Here is a 19021-nt window from a genome sequence, read left to right on the forward strand (position 1 = left end):
AATAAGCTATCCTAACCCTCTTCCTTTGTAAATGAGTATCCCCTCACCCTCCCCTTTCCAAAATCCTTGAATGTTTTACCATCTCCCATACGTACCATTCACAGAGTCTGTCCAAGCTGTTCCAGTGTCACAGTACAGACAGGAGCTGTTTATGTTATATAAATGCTTATATTTTACTTATGTCTGCCTGCCTAACTTTCGTAGAAAATTCCACCTTGAACCTCTTCACCAATTCTATTAACTTAGCCTTACTTAAGTCTTATAAAATACTCAGGGATACCTCCTCCATCTGCAGGATGGTTTTAGTCATTTCTAATACAATCCTACTTTTATAGTATAAGACACTGAATCCTGTCCTTTTATCCTTTACCAATTACTTTTTCTCTATGTTGCCCATGTCCAAAAATACAGAGCACCCAAACTTCTGTCATGTTCCTAATTAGAGGAGAGCAATGGGTCACAAGACTCACTATTCCATCAGGTGTTGCAAATATATATATATAATTGAACCACCAAATGCCTTAATCTGCCTGATTTTGATTGCTATACAGAAGAATGCTACATACACCATGTTTCATCAGTAAACAAAAAAAACTGTAGACAAACCTATCCTTTTTTTATAGATATTTTTATTAGAAATTTAACATTTTTACAAGTTTACAAAAATAAACAAAACTCTCAAATATAAACATTGATATACAATTAAATCAAATATACAATAGCCAAAATTTAACAAAAGAATAAAAAAGTACCGAAAAAGAAAAAAAAACAAAACTCAACTATCTACTAATCTAACCTACAACTAACCAGAGTGTATATTTAAGTCTCTTACATGCTCGGAATGTGTTAACATCAGATGTAATAAAACCCATATTCGTGCGGGATTCCTCTCCTAAGGGGCCCGGACCAGCCAGGTTTGTAATCTCAATTAAATAAAAGCCCTTGTTAGGATAGCCGAAATATCTGTATTTATGTAATTCAAGAAGGGCTGCCATATTTTATAAAAATTCAGTCTTTCGGTGCACCATATTTGTAAGGGAGTCAAGGAGAATACATTCCATAATTAATCTGTGCCAATTTGAAAGTCCAGGGGGGCCCTCAGCCACCCAGTTCACCAAAATATTTTTCCTTGCACAGAAAGAAAGAATAGAAAATAGTCTCTTCCCGTACATGTCCAGGGAGGGAAAGTTCGAAAAGCCCAAAAGGAGAGATACAGGGTCCACTTTAATTCCCGTTCCTAAAATTTCTGTCCAATATCTACGGATCTTATGACAGTCCATAGGCAATGTACAAGAGTGCCCACCTCTATTTTGCATTTGGGACACATTGGAGATGCTCCTGCCTTAAATTTTGCCAGTCGAACCAGTGCTATATGGGCCCTATGAAGTATCTTCAGCTGGATAGCCTGGGTTCTGTTACAGATAGTAATTCTTCTAGCGTTTTCCCAAATATCATTCCACGTTTCTATAGAGATTTCTAGTCCCAAATCCTGATCCCATGTTTTAAGCAGATTATCCATATCACCCGATACTTCATCATGTAGTAAATGATAAATAGTACTGACGGAAGATACCCTCACTGGTCGTAGGACACTACATTCTCTATCTGATTTATAAAGACTATCTAATAACGTAGTCTTCTTCTGTATATAATCTCGAATTTGGAAATATCAAAAGAGGTCTCCATTAGGTAATCTGAATTTCTGACGCAGCTGTTCAAAAGACATCAGGACCCCATCCTTAAATAGGTCCCCTAAACATGAGATACCCCTGGATCTCCAGAGTTTAAAAATGGCATCTGTAAACCCCGGTTGGAATCCCCATGCTCCCACTATCAGTGCATAGGGGGATGTTTGATGTGAGTTGCCCCCGTTTTGCCGCATTATATTCCAAGCCTTAATTGTGTTTAGTATTATAGGGTTTTTACAGTGATCTGTAATGATTTTCCTCTTGTCTGAAAATAAAAGGTTAATAAGTGGGTATTTTACTTGAGAGGCCTTGATGTCCAACCAGATTGATTGTGGATCAGACAAGACCCAATCAGCTATGTAACTTAATAGGGAACTTAACTGATATTTCCTAAAGTCTGGGAAGTCCAATCCTCGCCTTGTCTGTGGAAGCTGTAGCTTCTTCAGCTTAATGAGGGGCCGTCTATGATTCCAGATAAAGGAACCCAGCCAGCCTTATAATTTACGTAGAGCCGTCCTGGGCAGCATCACCAGAAGCATTCTCATAGGATATAGGAGACGGGGCAGGACATTCATTTTGATTAGCGCTATTCTACCCAACCAGGAAATTGGAAGGTCTCCCCATCGCTGGAGGTCCTGCCTTATCCTTTCCAGTAAATGCACAAAATTAGCCTTATACAACTGACCAAATACTGGAGTAATAAAAATGCCTAAATATAAGAAGCCCACCAGGGACCAACGAAAGGGAAAAAGGGATCTGTCCACTAAGTGGGGTGTCATAGCAAGGCCACCCATTGGCATAGCCTCCGATTTTGAAAAATTAATTTTATAGCCTGAGAATGCGCTAAATGTATTAATAACTTGGATTAGGCGAGGTACGGACATCAGAGGATTACTGAGGAATAGAAGAACATCATCTGCATAAAGGGTAATTTTATGTTTACCTGTACCAATCCTCGGGGCCGTTATATTAGGATCAGCTCGTATAGCTTCTGCTAGTAGTTCAATTATTAGCGTAAATAACAATGGCGAGAGGGGACATCCCTGACGGCAGCCCCTACCCACACTGAAGCTATCCAAACCTAATCCATTGGTAACCACAACTGCTTTGGGATCATTATACAATGTTGAGACCCATTTGGTAAACACCTGTCCAACGCCAAACCTTTCCAATGTGTAAAACAAATATGACCATTCAACCCTATCAAATGCCTTTTCCGCGTCTAATGAAACTATTACTCCTGGTAGCTTTCCCTGATGACAGGCTTGAATCATATTCAAAATCCTTCTAATATTATTGGATGATCTACGGCCCTTAATAAACCCCGTCTGATAAACCTATCCTTTAACAAATATGCAAACTTAAACTACATCTCCTTTAACTTAAAGTGCACACATTCATTCACAAAATGGACAGATAAGACAGACAACCCTATGGAAATAAGATGGGTGGAAAACACTGGCAAAAAGGAACAAATTCTGTGGATTAATGGTCCAAACACAAAGATGGAATGAGGTAACTATGTCACAGTTCCTTTGCTTGTTGGTGATTCTATCATTATTGACCACAATACTGTTAATTCAGCAGCTGGTCACTTTGACCTAGGTATTTGCCTGAGAAGGAAACTCCTTTTCAGAGTCTTTGAGACTTTTATTTTCTCAGCAAGGCATGCCTTCACTTCCAGGCTCTCTGGAGATCTGTGATGCATTTCAGCTTAAAAATTCAAAGGTTGTTGCTATGCACCTGATCCCAAAGGCACCTGATCCCAACTAGTCTCACAAAGATATTAAATCAAATCCAGTTTCTCCAAAGTTAATAAACAAAATAGTTCTGATGAGGAGTCAAAACATTGACTATGCTTTTTCTCTGCAAATGCTGCCAGACCTGCTGAGTTTTTCCAGCATTCTGTGTTTGTGTCTCCAAATGTTATATGAACTTGTGCGACCAGTAAGTTCACATCACCCAGTAATATCTTTCAACTTTGAGTTCTGAAATAAAAACAAACTGATACATTTTCTGTAACACAATGATCTAACTTCCATTTTTCCAAAGTTATATTCCAAAATATATATGTGGTGTTTATATTGCTCCTTGGACAGTTGCAGATTGGAGTGGCCTGGTCTTAAATTCCTGTCCCATAGATGCATGTCTTCTGTCGTAGCTTCAGTAATTAATCTGCAAATGGCCTCTGTTAAGACATGCACAACACTCAGTAATAACTGTTGGGCAGGCTTGACAGAGATGTGGAGTTTTCCCACCATGGCTTGAAATTTGAGCAGTGGTAGTCAATGCTCCCCCATTCCCATTTTCTGCTGTCTTCCTGGCATATTGGCAGCCCTCTGAGTGATGAATTGGGCTAAGTCATTAGTTATGGCCTGGCTGCAGGAGGCTTCTCTGTCCCCTTGGACAAACAGCCAATTTTCCTTGAACAGTTCAACTTTTCTGATGAATGGCACTGTTTTAGCCAATGTAAGGTCTTCTTTGCACTGTAAAATGTCTGATAAAGCTTCATACATACAGCAACTCCACTACGATGCAGTCCTTTATGAGCTTACCATAGAAATAATAGAATCTCTACAGTGTGGAAACAGGCCATTTGGCCCAACAAATCCACATCAATCTTCTGACCCATTCCCCCACGCTATTACCCTGTGTGACCCCTGACTAATGCACCTAACCGATACAGCCCTGTACATTATGGGCAATTTAGCATGGCCAATTTGCCTAAAACGCACATCTTTGGGAGGAAACCAACGCACTCAAAGGAAGCCCACACAGACACAGGGAGAACATGCAAACTCCACACGGACAGGCACCTCAGACTGGAATCGAACCCAGATCCCTGGCGCTGTAAAGCAGCAATGCTAACCACTGAGCCACCATGCTATCCCTAATCACTGAGCCAATGTTAGGAGATAGAACATTACAGTGCCCTTCAGCCCTCGATGTTGTGCTGACCTGTGGAACCAATCTGAAGCCCATCTAACCTACACTATTCCATTCTCTTCCATATGCCTATCCAATGACCATTTAAATGCCCTTAAAGTTGGCAAGTCTACTACTGTTGCAGGCAGTGCATTCCACACCCCTACCACTCTCTGAGTAAAGAAACTACCTCTGACATTCTATCACCCCTCAATTTAAGGCTATGTCCCCTCGTGCTAGCCATTGCTATCCGAGGGAAAAGGCTCTCACTGTCAAACCTATCTAACCCTCTGATTATCCTATATGTCTCAATTAAGTTGCCTCTCAACCTTCTCTCGAACAAAAACAGCATCAAGTCCCTCAGCCTTTCCTCGTAAGATCTTCCCTTCATACCAGGCAACATCCTAATAAATCTCCTCTGAATCCTTTCCAAAGCTTCCACATTCTTCTTATAATGCAGTGACCAGAACTCTATGCAATACTCCAAATGTGGTCGCACCGGAGTTTTGTACAGCTGCAACGTGACCTCATGGTTCCGAAACGCAATCCCTCTACCAATAAAAGCGAACACACAGTATGCCTTCTTAATAAACCTATCAACTTGTGTGGCAACTTTCAAGGATATATGTACCTGGACACTGAGATCTCTCTGTTCATCTACACTACCAAGAATCTTACCATTAACCTAGTATTCTGCATTCCTGTTACTCCTTCCAAAGTGAATCACCTCACACTTTTCCACATTAAACTCCATTTGCCACCTCTCAGTCCAGTTCTGCAGCTTATCTATGTCTCTCTGTAACCTACAACATTCTTCATCACTATTCACAACTCTACAAACCTTAGTTTCATCTGCAAATTTACTTACCCATCCTTCTGTGCCCTAATCTAGGTCATTTATATAAATGACAAACAACAGTGAACCCAAAACAGATCCTTGAGATACCCCACTAGTAATGAATTCCAGGATGAAATTTTCCCATTTTTGATCTTTGATCCAAACCACTAAATCACCCTCAATCCATTGCCTCCGTATTTTGTGCAATAGCCTACTGTGGGAACCTTATCAAATGCCTTACTGAAATCCATTTCTACCACATCAACCACTTTATCATCATCCACCTGTTTGGTCACCTTTTCAAAGAACTCAATAAAGCTTGTGAGGCATGACCCACCCTTCACAAAACCATGTTGACTGTCCCTAATCAACTTATTCCTTTCTAGATGATTATAAATTTTATCTCTTATAACCCTTTCTAACACTTTACCCACAACTGAAGTAAGGCTCACAGCTCTATAATTTCCAGGGTTGTCTCTACTCCCCTTCTTGAACAAGTGAACATTTGCTATCCTCCAGTCTACTGGCACTATTCTTGTAGACAATGACGACATAAAAATCAAAGCCAAAGGCTCAGCAATCTCCTCCCTGGCTTCCCAGAGAATCCTAGGATAAATCCCATCTGGCCCAGGGGACTTATCTATTTTTACACTTTCCAGAATTGCTAACACCAATGTTCTATGTAAGTGATTATCAGTAAGGTGGCTCAGATCCGTTATAGAGGAATTAATGGCCTCCCTGTCATTTGTTTGCTCTGATTGAACTTTGTTCCATTTATTGTAAAAGACAAATTCTTCTTTCACACTCATCTAATTAGAATAGCATCAGTACTGCTGCCAACACCAACACGGGATCAAGGTCCTTGTCGAGTTTCTCAGGGAGTCCAGAGCTGGTCAAGTACCTGTAGAAGAGGGTGGCACTAGTTGATCCAAAATGTGGTTTGGCTGAAGCTCTCTGTGTGCTGTAGGAGCATTTTCTATCATTTTATGCACTTCCAGTCAGCTCCCAAAAATATCCAGCATCAGTGAGTAATTTCAATGATTGCTCATGGGTGTTTTCTCAAATACAATGTGTCAGGTCAAAAGAGCTTCACCCCTTTTCCAACCTTGACTGGAGACTCTATCCTAAATGGCTCACAGACTGCATGCCATTATTGCCACCATGTAGCATTGTCATGGACCAATTCTAGAAGAATTAGCCAAATGAGGACTAGACACCATACTAGCACAAACTAGTTAACAGTCATAAAACTCTTCACATAGGTACAGAGGCACTGTCCAGCAGAACCTATTAGAATCTTCCCCGTTACAGTCATACTGATGATCATATTAATTAGTCCCATGTTCTACAACTTTCCTGCTCCTCGGATGCTGCCTGACCTACTGTGCTTTTCCAGTGCCACACTTTTCGACTCTGATCTCCAACATCTGTTGTCCTCACTTTCTCCATATTCTATAAAGCTTAAACTTCCCTCTGTCCACCCATTACAGCACTTGTCTATGCCCTCCTTTGACCAATGTGTTCCAGATCAGGAACAAAACTGTCAGAGTAAATAAGGAGCCAGTACCAGCTTTCGCATTGTTTATTTGATCCTCATCTGTTTTAGCATTTGCAAACTTTGAATTAGTTTTCCCTTTAGACCCAATTTCCAGTTATTAACTTTGTTGTGATCCTGTTAGATTCCATAAATATTTAAAAGGATCAGAACTCTCAGCAATTAACTAATAGGATATGCCACATATTTTCAAACAAAAGCAAACTGTAAACTACATTTGATAATTGATTAAGTACCATATATTAAGTTATAGTATTATGTATAATACAGAAACCTGTTATAGTAGGATATCGTAGAATCAGTACATTAGGGAATCAGGCCATTTGACCCATCAAGTCCACCAACCCTCTGAAGAGTATCCCACCCAGACCCATACCTCTGTAACCCAGCATTTCCTGCAGCTAATCCACTTAGCCTACACATCCCTGAACACTATGGGTAATTTAGTCTGGCCAATTTGCCTAACCTGCACATCTTTGGACTGTGGGAGGAAACTGGAGCACCAGGAGTAAAACCCGTGCAGACATGGAGAGAATGTGCAGACAGTTGCCCGAGGTGGGAATTGAACACAGATCCCTGGGGCTGTGAGGCAACAGTGCTAACCACTGAGACATTATGTCTTTAAAATGGATATAAAGACCCATCACTATCTTTGTGGATTCACCTAATGTCTCAAGGAGAAATTACAAGAGATCTTTACAAATTCAATGTGCATCTCCACAGATAAACAGATAGCAGCCAGATTTATGTTTGTATCTCTAACAATCTGGCTGTGAGCAGCCTTTCTTCATCTGAGTGGCTGACCCCAGACCCATGCTGCTGGGACTCCCACTGAATGTTTAACCAACTGACAACACAGGTCACATTCAGCAAGCAGGAAGACAAAGAGGCAGCAAAAAGTTCATACGTGGCAGGTGTCAAAAGAACCAGGCATATCGCAAATCACAAACCAGCACTGCTGAAAATGGGAGCAGAACCAATTTTAGTTTCACATGATTATTGCCATAAACTGCTATTTTCTGTTACCTTTCAGTCACGAAATTGCAATATCTTTTGGATCCCAGTCTCATACCTTAGATTGCTGTGGCTAACCATGAGGGTATTTCAGGAGGATGGCACTGCCTATACTTCTTCTGATTAGCATTTTTCTAAGCTACAGACACCAAGTTGGGTGGAATGCCATATAATGGCTTTGCCTGGAAGATAAGCATAATCTGGAAGAACAGGAAAGCTTTATTAGGTCTTACTTAATAGCTAGTCATATTACATTTGAGATTCACGAGAGTCTCGTGTGAGACAGCAGGGTCAACATAAGAGTAAGTGCACATTACTGCGATTGAAACAATTTGGTACACACAGCAGTCTACCTCCCAGGACCAGTCCAATATAGATATTTTGTTATCAACCCAATCAAAGATGTCATTATACATCTCTGGAGCAATGGGTGGGACTTGAACCTGGGTCTCCTGACTCAGAGGTAGGGACACTACTATGGTGTCACAAGAGCCCCACCAGAACTTTACATTCTGATGGGCAAAACTTATCTTGTGATGTCAGTTAGTTTTTTCAGATATCAAAAATCACATGACACCAGGTTATAGTCCAGCAGATTTATTTGAAACCGCAAGCTTTCGGAGACCCCACTCCTTCCTCAGGCAGCTAGCAAGACAGAATATATCAGACACAGAATTTATAGTAAAAGATCAAAGGGTCATACAACTTATGGGAATGGATTGAACAAACCTTGATGGCTATTAAGTCTTTAATCAGTTAGAATGGTGGTACAGGTTCGATTGATTAAAATGTAGATCCCTGCCCCAAGATAACTTGAGGTTTATCAGAATAAAGGTGACACCTCAGGTCAGACAATGCATTTTAGATGTGAGGCCATGTTTCAAGTCTGATTGTAGCCTGGAGCCAAACTGATTTTATTTCCAAAGTAGGAATTTATAAAATGCTCCATTGACTGAATGTCTACAGATTGTGTGCTTTTTGAACAAAACAGATCTGCAAATTCAAATCTGCAAATGCAAATTCATCTTATAGATTTATATGTGTGTGTGGGGGAGAGAGAGAGAGAGAGTGTGCATATGTGTGAGAGAGTGTGTGGCTATGTGCATGTGTGAGGAAGAGTGCGTGAGAGCATGCAAAGTGAGTGTGTGCGCGCGCACGCAATGCTTGAGATGGAGTGCGCGTGAGTGTGAGGGGGTATATGCCCGTGAAAGATTGTGAGTGCGAGTGTGTGTGTATGAGAGAAGATGTGTGTGTGTGTGTGTGTCCATGTGTATGTGTGTGAGTGCATAGTGTAGTGGGGTCACCTGTATTGTGATATGAACCCAAGATCCTGTCCTCATGTGTACCAAACATGGCTATCAGCCTCTGTTCGGCAACTCTGCATTGTCCAACCCAGTTCAACACCAGCAGCTTCACATCATGGCTTTCAGATGTCAGGTAACCCTTTCAGGTAACAACTACCATATACAACAAATGCCTCCATTGACCTTTAAAGAAATATTCAGATCTGAACTGTTATCCCCTGAAGGTCATTCTTTGCTGACATTCCCCTTCCTGTACCTGATTTTAATTCTCAAGGTAGAATCTAGATCCTTTTCCAACTCCCAAGGGTTGACTGTCCTCTAGGTTAGTACATTTTTAAAATTCATTTGTGGGATGTGGGTGTCAGTGGTTGGGCCAGCATTTATTGCCCGTCCCTAGTTGTCTTTGAGAAGGTGGTAGTGAGCTGACTTCTTGGACACTGCAGCCCCTGTGCTGTAGGGTCACCCATAACGCCACCACAATTGTGACCCAGTGACCGTGAAGGAATGGGGGTTATATTTCCAAGTCGGGATGGTGAATGGTTCAGAGGGAACTTGCAGCAGGTGGTGTTCTAAAGCATATCTGCAGCCCTTATCCTTACAGTTTTGAATGATTATTATTTTGGAAGGTGCTATCTAAGGAGCCTTGGTAAGTTGCTGCAGTGCATAATGGGCGACACGGTGGCACAGTGGTTAGCACTGCTGCCTCACAGCGCCAGAGACGGTGTGGACTTGTTGGGCCGAAGGGCCTGTTTCCACACTGTAAGTAATCTAATCTAATCTAATCTAATCTAATCTAATCTAATCTCAATTGTAACTGAGCATCGATAATGGAAGGAATGGATGTTTCAGTTGCCAAACAAGTTGCTTTGCCCTGAATGGTGTTGAGTTTTTTGAGTGATGTTGGAATTGAACTCATCCAGACAAGTGGGGATTGTCCCAGCAAAGATGATCCGGTCATTATCACGATATTGGTTTTGGGACCTTACATGTGCACACATTGACTGCCCCATTAACTACATAGTAGTAGTTACTTTTCAAAAGTACATAATTGGCTTTAAGAAGCTTTGAAACATCTCAATAAAGGTGCTATATAAATACAAGTCAATCATTATCACACTCTTGACTTGTGCACAGTATTTTATGGGTAAAAACAATGACTGCAGATGCTGGAAACCAGATTCTGGATTAGTGGTGCTGGAAAAGCACAGCAGTTCAGGCAGCATCCGAGGAGCAGTAAAATCGACGTTTCGGGCAAAAACCCTTCATCAGGCCTGTATTCCTGATGAAGGGCTTTTGCCCGAAACGTCGATTTTACTGCTCCTCGGATGCTGCCTGAACAGCTGTGCTTTTCCAGCACCACTAATCCAGAACCCAGTATTTTATGGAAAGCCTTTATGGAATCAGAAGATGAGTTATTCACTGTGACATAGTTCCTATAACACTAAACCAAAGTCAAAATCTGTGTCTATAACCTTATTTGTTCCACTCCGTATATTTACCTAAGTGCAGACAAAACCTGCCTGAGAACTTTTCCTCTCAACACTTTGCTATTTGTCTCTCACTGTCCGCTGCTCAGTCTGTATCCACTCTCTGCTGTTTCATTCTGATTCCAACCCATGGCAGGGGCAGCATCTTAGAGAAATCAGAAACTGAGACTTTCTCTTTATAGATTTAAATATATAAAAACCTCAGGAAATGTGAATGTTGACTTATTCTAACCTTGTGGCTCAGGAAATACCCTCACTGTTTCTTTGATGCTGGACAATATGCAGTTGACAGCTGCACACAGGCTGTGGCCAAGGCGTCTGGCCAGTGAACAGCAAGTTCTTGTTCCTCATCCCTCTGCAGAGAAAAGGGTGAGATTTGTATGTGCTAGTATTTTAAAACAGCTTTTAACTTGTTAAAGCAGGGATGAAGTGAAAGGGGAGATCTGGGACTGACATCAATCAAACAGGAGTGGAATTGTTGAAATGAATGGTATCTTCCTGTTGGAAATTTCCTGTGTTTATCACTTCATTGTCCTTGTTGGAAAATTGGATGCATTTGAATTGAAAAGACTGTTGCAACAAACAGTGCAATCAGCAACTCCAAGCCAAGGAATCCGGCTGAGAAACGTTGAAGATGATTGGGGGCAGATGTTCGCAGGTAAAGGGATGGCTGGAAAATGGGGAGCCTTCAGGAATGAGATAACGAGAATCCAGAGAAAGTATATTCCTGTTAGGGTGAAAGGAAAGGCTGATAGGTGGAGGGAATGCAGGATGTCTAAAGAAATTGAGGGTTTGGTTAAGAAAAAGAAGGAAGCATATGTAAGATATAGACAGGATAGATCGAGTGAATCCTTAGAAGAGTAGAAAGGCAGTAGGAGAGTATACTTAAGAGGGAAATCAGGAGGGCAAAAAGTGGACATGAGACAGCTTTGGCAAATAGAATTAAGGAGAATCCAAAGGGTTTTTACAAAGACACTAAGGACAAAAGGGTAACTAGGGAGAGAATAGGGCCCCTCAAAGATCAGCAAGGTGGCCTTTGTGTGGAGCCGTAGAAAATGGGAGAAGATACTAACGAGTATTTTGCATCAGCATTTACTGTGGAAAAGGATATAGAAGATAGAGAATGGAGAGAAATAGATGGTGACACTTTGCAAAATGTCCATATTACAGAGGAGGAAATGCTGGATGTCGTGAAATGCATAAAGGTGGATAAATCCCCAGGACCTGATCAGTTGTACCCTAGAACTCTGTGAGAAGCTAGAGAAGTGATTGCTGGGCCTCTTGCTGAGATATTTGTATCATCGATAGTCACAGGTGAGGTGCCGGAAGACTGGAAGTTGGCTAACGTGGTGCCACTGTTTAAGAAGGGTGGTATGGACAAGCCAGGGAACTATGGCAAGTGAGCCTGATGTCGGTGGTGGGCAAGTTGCTGGAGGGAATCCTGAGGGACAGGATGTACATGTATTTGGAAAAGCAAGGACTGATTAGGGATAGTCAACATGGCTTTGTGTGTGGGAAATCATGTCTCACAAACTTGACTGAGTTTTTTGAAGAAGTAACAAAGAAGATTGATGAGGGCAGAGTGGTAGATATGATCTATATGGACTTCAGTAAGACGTTCAACAAGGTTCCCCATGGGAGACTGATTGGCAAGGTTAGAACTCACAGAATACAGGGAGAACTAACCATTTGGATACAGAACTGGCTCAAAGATAGAAGACAGAGGGTGGTGGTGGAGGGTTATTTTTCAGACTGGAGGCCTGTGACCAGTGGAGTGCCACAAGGATCGGTGCTGGGTCCTCTACTTTTTGTCATTTACATAAATGATTTGGATGCGAGCATAAGAGGTACAGTTAGTAAGTTTGCAGATAACACCAAAATTGGAGGTGTAATGGACAACGAAGTGGATACCTCAGATTACAACAGGGTCTTGACCAGATGGGCCAATGGGCTGAGAAGTGGCAGATGGAGTTTATTTCAGATAAATGCGAGGTGCTGCATTTTGGGAAAGCAAATCTTAGCAGGACTTATACACTTAATGGTAAGGTCCTAGGGAGTGTTGCTGAACAAAGAGACCTTGGAGTGCAGGTTCATAGCTCCTTGAAAGTGGAGTCGCATGCAGATAGGATAGTGAAGGCGGCATTTGATATGCTTTCTTTTATTGGTCAGAGTATTGAGTACAGGAGTTGGGAGGTCATGTTGCGGCTGTACAGGATATTGGTTAGGCCACTGTTGGAATATTGCATGCAAATCTGGTCTCCTTCCTATCGGAAAGATGTTGTGAAACCTGAAAGGATTCAGAAAAGATTTACAAGGATGCTGCCAGGGTTGGAGAATTTGAGCTATAGGGAGAGGCTGAACAGGCTAGGGCTGTTTTTCCTGGAGCGTCAGAGGTTGAGGAGTAACCTTATAGAGGTTTACAAAATTATGAGGGGTATGGATAGGATAAATATACAAAGTCTTTTCCCTGGGGTCAGGGAGTCCAGACTAGAGGGCATAAGTTTAGGGTGAGAGGGGAAAGATATAAAAGAGACCTAAGGGGCAACTTTTTCAAACAGAGGGTGGTACATGTATGGAATGAGCTGCCAGAGGAAGTAGTGGAGGCTGGTATAATTGCAACATTTAAAAGGCATTTGGATGGGTATATGAATAGGAAGGGTTTGGAGGGATATGGGCCGGGTGCTGGCAGGTGGGAGTAGATTGGGTTGGGATATCTGGTCGGCATGGACGGGTTGGACCAAAGGGTCTGTTTCCATGCTGTACATCTCTATGAAAGAGGAGCCATTCAGCCCCTTCAATGCATTCCATCACTGGTTCAAGTCACATCTAATTTGTGCCCCAACTCCATTTACTCACCTTCAATTTGATCATTCCTTAAGTATCTACACACAGTGCAACACAATCTGCAACTGGTCCTCATAAAGTAACTCTTTTAGCTCTGGGATTGTTCTGGTCACTCTGTGCTCTACTCTTTCAAGGCCAATCTGTTGGGGAATTTGATTACAAACTGAAAAGGAAAAGCGGGGAGAAGCTGGAGAGAGATGCGTGAGGTGAATTGTTACAACAGCACAGGCAGGATAAGTCAAATGGCCTCCTTCTGGACTGGAATATCTTTCCTGAGTGTAATGTCCAGAACTGAGCCCAAATCGGTTCTGACTAGCACCCCTTTATACTTCAACCTCCTTGAGGTAAAGGTTGACACTCCATTAAACTGCTTGAATATTGCTGAAAGGAGAGACACAGTGTCAAAAATCTAACACTCATCAGGACAAATGCAAGAATGCCAAGTTTGAAATGATTGCAACAATGTTTGCTACAGAAGGTAAGGGGTGCTGAAAGTATGGGAAGCCAATTCCAATGTGATGCTATGGAAGAGACAAACTGTAAGCTTCCTCAGCTTCCAGGTGGTTCAAGAAAGGAGCAAGGCCTAAAAGTTTTCTTTTTGTTTGCAGAGAATGAGTTTGTATCATTTCCATCAAATATAAACAAGCCGCATTCCATGTTTGACTGGCTACCTGATATCGGTTGTGCACTGAATTGTTCAGTGAGTGATATCCAAGTGCAGGGTTCCATCTAACAGTAGCAGTCAGGAATGCTGTAGTATGAAGCAGAATACCATAAATCAGGACATGCTCTGTCAAGTACTGCAGGCTCCTTCCAGTTCAGCCAGGCGGTGGAGTGATGTTTTCTGTGGCAGGCTGGCCCTATGTTGTGTGCCTTGTAGATGGCACCGCTGCTGCTCCTGAACTTCGGTGAAGGAGGGAGTGAATATTTATTGTGGTTGATGAGGTGTTGATCAAGCGGGCTGGTTTGTCTTGGTTGGTGTCACACTTCTGGAGTGTTGTTGGAGCTTTTCTCATCCAGGCAAGTGGAGAGTATCCCATCAGTCCTCATTTCAGGCTTGTAGATGGTGAACTGGCTTTGGAGAGTCTGGGTTGAGTTATTCGCTGCAGAATTAGATTAAATTAGATTCCCTACAGTATGGAAACAGGCCCTTTGAACCAACCAGTTCACGCCGACTCTCCGAAGAGCAACCCACCCAGACCCGTTTCCCCTCTGACTAATGCACCTAACACTATGGGCAGTTTACCATGGCCAGTTCACTTGCCCTGTGCATCTTTGGATTGTGGGAGGAAACTGGAGCACCCGGAGGAAACCCACACAGACAAAGGGAGAATGTGCAAACTCCACACAGACTGGAATCGAACCTGGGACCCTGGTGCTGTGAGGCAGCAGTGCTAACCACTGAGCCACCGTGCTGCCTGCAAACACGAAAAATTTTGTTTCAATTAAGCACAGTGAGCCTGACGTGATTTGAACACGCAACCTTCTGATTTGGAGTCAGACATGCTGGCGTTGCGCCACAAGCCCACAAATTCCCAACCTCTGATCTGCTCTTGTACTAACCGGATTTATATGGCTGGTCTAATTAAATTTTTGATCAATGGTGATCCCTAGGATATTCATAGTGGGTGGTTCTGTGATGGTAATGCCATTGACTGTCAAGGGATAGTGGTTAGATTGTCACTTGTGGTCATTGCCTGGAGTTGGTGTAGTCTGTATGTTGCTTTCCACTTTTCAGCCCAGGCTGGATATTTTCCAGATCTTGTTGCATTTGGTCAAAGACTGCTTCAGTGTCTGAGTCATCGCAAATGGTGCTGAACATTGCGCAATCATCGGTGAACATCCCCACTTCTGACCTTATGGTGGAGGGAAGGTCATTGCTGATGATATTTGGCCCTCGGACGCTACCATGAGGAACTCTTGCAGAGATGTCCTAGAGCTGAGATGACTGACCTCCAATAACCATAACCATCTGTGCCAGGCATGATTCCAACCACTGGAGAATTTGATCCTTGATACCCATTGAAATCAGTTTTGCTCAGGCTCATTGATGCCACATTCAGTCAAATTCAGCCTTGATGTCAAAGGGTGTCCCTCTCACCTCCCCTCTGGAATTCAGCTCTTTTGTCCATGTTTGAACCAAAGCTGTAATGAGGTCAGGAGCTAAGCGGCCCTGGCGGAACCAGATTTTGTCGTAAAGTGTGAGTTTATTTTTGCCAAGTTGTCTGAACTGCATCAACACAAGGAAAACAAAGTTCAGAAGCTGGTCTCCCACAGACACATAATGAATTATTCTGAGTTTGGAATCTCACACAGCCAAATTTAAAATGAAGTCATTGTTGAGGAGCTTCCATCCTGCCTAATCTCAGGAGTCATTACCACTTCTGAGAACAAGCAGGAAAGGCTCCGTCAATGCCAGTGCGGGCTAAAATTAGCACCAATCGGTGATGTTTAATCGCAGTAGGATTTCGCTGAGAAAGCATTTTACTGGGAGGCACTGTGCACTGACCAGGAAGCAGGGCCTCAGTCCCCTGCAGAGTGGACATCTTCTCTTAAACATTTAATTACTATCTGTACTCCTCATTATCCCTTGACCCTCACCTGGAATGCTGGCTGTTGCTTGGATATAGGTTCTGTGGACCCTACAGCTCTCACAATTGGCCAAACTTCCCTTGTGAGTCTACAGAAAGAACTCCTATGACAATTCCACCACCACAGTGGCATCATGCTCAATTCTGCTCTCACCCAGTGTCAACATGCCTGATCCTATTAGATCAGGGTCAGAGAGTCATAGAGTCATACAGCACTGAAGAGGCCCTTCAGCCCATCAGGTCTGCATCAACCTATCTATGCTAGTCCCACTAGCCTATAGCCTTGACTGTTATGATATTTCAAGTGCTTGTGCACATATTTTCGAAAGGTTTTGGGGTTTCCCACCTCAACTACCCTCTCAGGCTGTGCGTTTCAGACTTCCACCATCTTTTGGGTGAAATCTTTTTTCTGAATCACATTGGTGATTCTGTGAAGGGAGGCAGGTTGGGAGGAAGCTCCAGTGGAACACAAGCTGTTTATAAAGTCTGACTGGTCTGTTTCTGACCAGTATTTGCAAAACTGAATTATCCGCTTTCTGGGCAAGAGAGATTGATCAAACGTCGTAAACAATGTTCACACTGATTAGTTATGGATTAATTCCTAGATTAAATGCGCTGTAGGAACTTTCATGGACAAATAATTTTTCAATGGAGCAGCTTAATGATGAACATCAAGATGCCACTTTAATGAAATTGATGTTGGGAATGGCAGAAATATTTTGACAATGAGTGGAAATTGACAATTGTCAGCCTCTCTCTTCCTTGCCACATTTGGCTCATATGGAGATATAACATTCGGAAGTTGTTAGTCTTCCCATAAAACAGCCCCGAGTAAGCAGGTCAACCTTCTTACCTCAGTACAAGGAATATGTGCTTTCAGTCCAGGAATGATGTGTTGGACACGGCAGAACTGCAATAGTTTGCTCGGGCTTACTGGTATCAAGTGTAAGGGAAATTCACTCGCAGTTATTTCGCAAAAGCTGCTCTCTACAGTTACATTGTGAGATGGGGAGGTAGCTCTGACTAGAGTTGTTGTCGGAGGTGTTGCCATTCTTGATCCACATTTGTGCCGATGTTCCTCAGGCTCTGGGAGCCTTGGGCAACAGCACCTAGAACCTGGCTTGGTAACAATGGCCCCATTATTACACCCTAAAGCTTCTATTGTTGGATACCAGTTGGCTGATCTTCAACTGAGGCAGAGGGCGAAGGCCAGAAGACTACTGAAAATGTCTGTCATCCATTCTGAAACAGACACCTATGACATTATTCAGATTCTGGGCAAAGGGACATTTGGCGAGGTGGCAAAGTGCTGGAAGAGGAGCACCGGCCATTTTGTTGCCATCAAGATCCTCAAAAGTGACTCATACCGAGCTCGTATCATCAAAAACGAATTAAAAATGTTAAGAGTACTGGGGTCAGTGGACCCTGATCAATACCACTTCATCCGATTCTATGAGTGTTTCCATGATGACGTAAAGTCATACTTGGTGTTTGAGCTCATGGAACAGAACATATTTGAGTTCCAGAAGGAGAACAACTTTGCCCTTCTCCCAGCCAGGCACATACGGACAATTACCACCCAGGTCCTGAGGGCACTCCAGAAACTTAAGGACCTGTCAATCATCCACGCTGACCTCAAACCAGAGAATATCATGATCATTGACCAGAAGCGATTTCCTTTCCGTGTGAAAGTGATCGACTTTGGATCCGCAAGCATATTTCATGAGGTGCGGTATGTTAAAGGTAGGAGTACGTGCTAGCTCCCTATTTATTGACCTTTGGCTGTGCCTGAGTGAGCTCCCAACCTGATGGTTATCAGACTTACAGTGCCAGCCCATGACGCTGTGCGCAGATCTAAAGAAGAATTTCCAAATGTCTTCCAACAACAACAATGGTAGCATTTATACAGTACCTTTAATGCAGTGCAGTGTTCCAAGTCAGCTTCATGGGAACATTATCAGACACTGAGACACATCTTTATTAGGATAGGTGCCCAAATAGTCAGTCAAAGGGGGAGGAACATCTGAGAGGAAGATAGACCAAGGGGTTTAGGGAGAGAATTCCAGACTTTAAGGCCCCAGGCAGCTGATAGTGTGTCCTTTCGTGGTGGAGCAATTAAAATGTACAAGAGGCTAGAATCAGAAGAAATCAAGGAGGGTTGTAGAGATCTGGAGGTTATAGAGTTAGGGAGGGGGCAAGGTGTGGAGAGATTTGAAAACAAGGATGAAAATATAGAATTTCAAAACTGAGCAGCTTCAAGTATCCTCCTTTTTGAAGTCAAAACGCATTGCATCTCTCATTCTCTTCATTCCTATAATCCCTTTCTTCCTGTAACCCACTGATCTTTAAAACTGAACCTTGGCATCATCCCATTGTTCCAGTTTGACGTGCCTTACCTTTTCACTTCAGATGAGACATAATCTAGTAGTTTGCATCTTGACTAATAAGAGGTTTAACAAAGGGGTTTTCCTTCACAGACTCAGAGAATCGTCACAGTACAGAAGGAAGCCATTTGGCCCATCTTGCCTGCACTGATTCATTAAATGGGCGTCATTACAGAATGCCAATCTCATACCTTTTCCCCAAATACTTCCACATTACTTTCATCCATTGAATCATCTAATGGCCCTCTTGAATGCCTCAATTGAACCTGCCTCCTCCACATTTCTAGGCAGTGCATTGCATACCCTAACAGCTCGCTGTGTGAAACAGCTTGTCCTCGTGTAACCCTTGCTTTGTTTGGAGATCATTTTATATCTATGCCCTCTTGTTCCT

At 42.6% G+C, this 19021-nt stretch overlaps 1 protein-coding gene and 1 long non-coding RNA gene across 2 annotated transcripts in view; one reads left to right on the top strand and one right to left on the bottom strand.

Moving 5' to 3' along the window:
* Positions 1 to 621: 621 nt before the first annotated feature.
* The window catches only part of LOC148135998 (uncharacterized), a 33600-nt gene continuing 15200 nt past the window's right edge, over positions 622 to 19021 (bottom strand). The window contains exon 3 of the long non-coding RNA XR_015754745.1: positions 622 to 3676. This is a non-coding gene — a long non-coding RNA (uncharacterized LOC148135998). The remainder of the gene's footprint in view (positions 3677 to 19021) is intronic.
* LOC122542713 (homeodomain-interacting protein kinase 4-like) overlaps positions 17419 to 19021 on the top strand; it is a 36436-nt gene continuing 34833 nt past the window's right edge. Inside the window, exon 1 of the mRNA XM_043680693.2 lies at positions 17419 to 17989. Coding sequence (XP_043536628.2) covers positions 17473 to 17989 — 517 coding nt within the window. The 5' untranslated portion in view covers positions 17419 to 17472. The remainder of the gene's footprint in view (positions 17990 to 19021) is intronic.

Source organism: Chiloscyllium plagiosum, unplaced genomic scaffold (genome assembly GCF_037043375.1).
Source record: "Chiloscyllium plagiosum isolate Xiang-an unplaced genomic scaffold, Cpla_swu_hap1 HiC_scaffold_47, whole genome shotgun sequence".
NCBI classification, from domain to species: Eukaryota; Metazoa; Chordata; class Chondrichthyes; order Orectolobiformes; family Hemiscylliidae; genus Chiloscyllium; species Chiloscyllium plagiosum.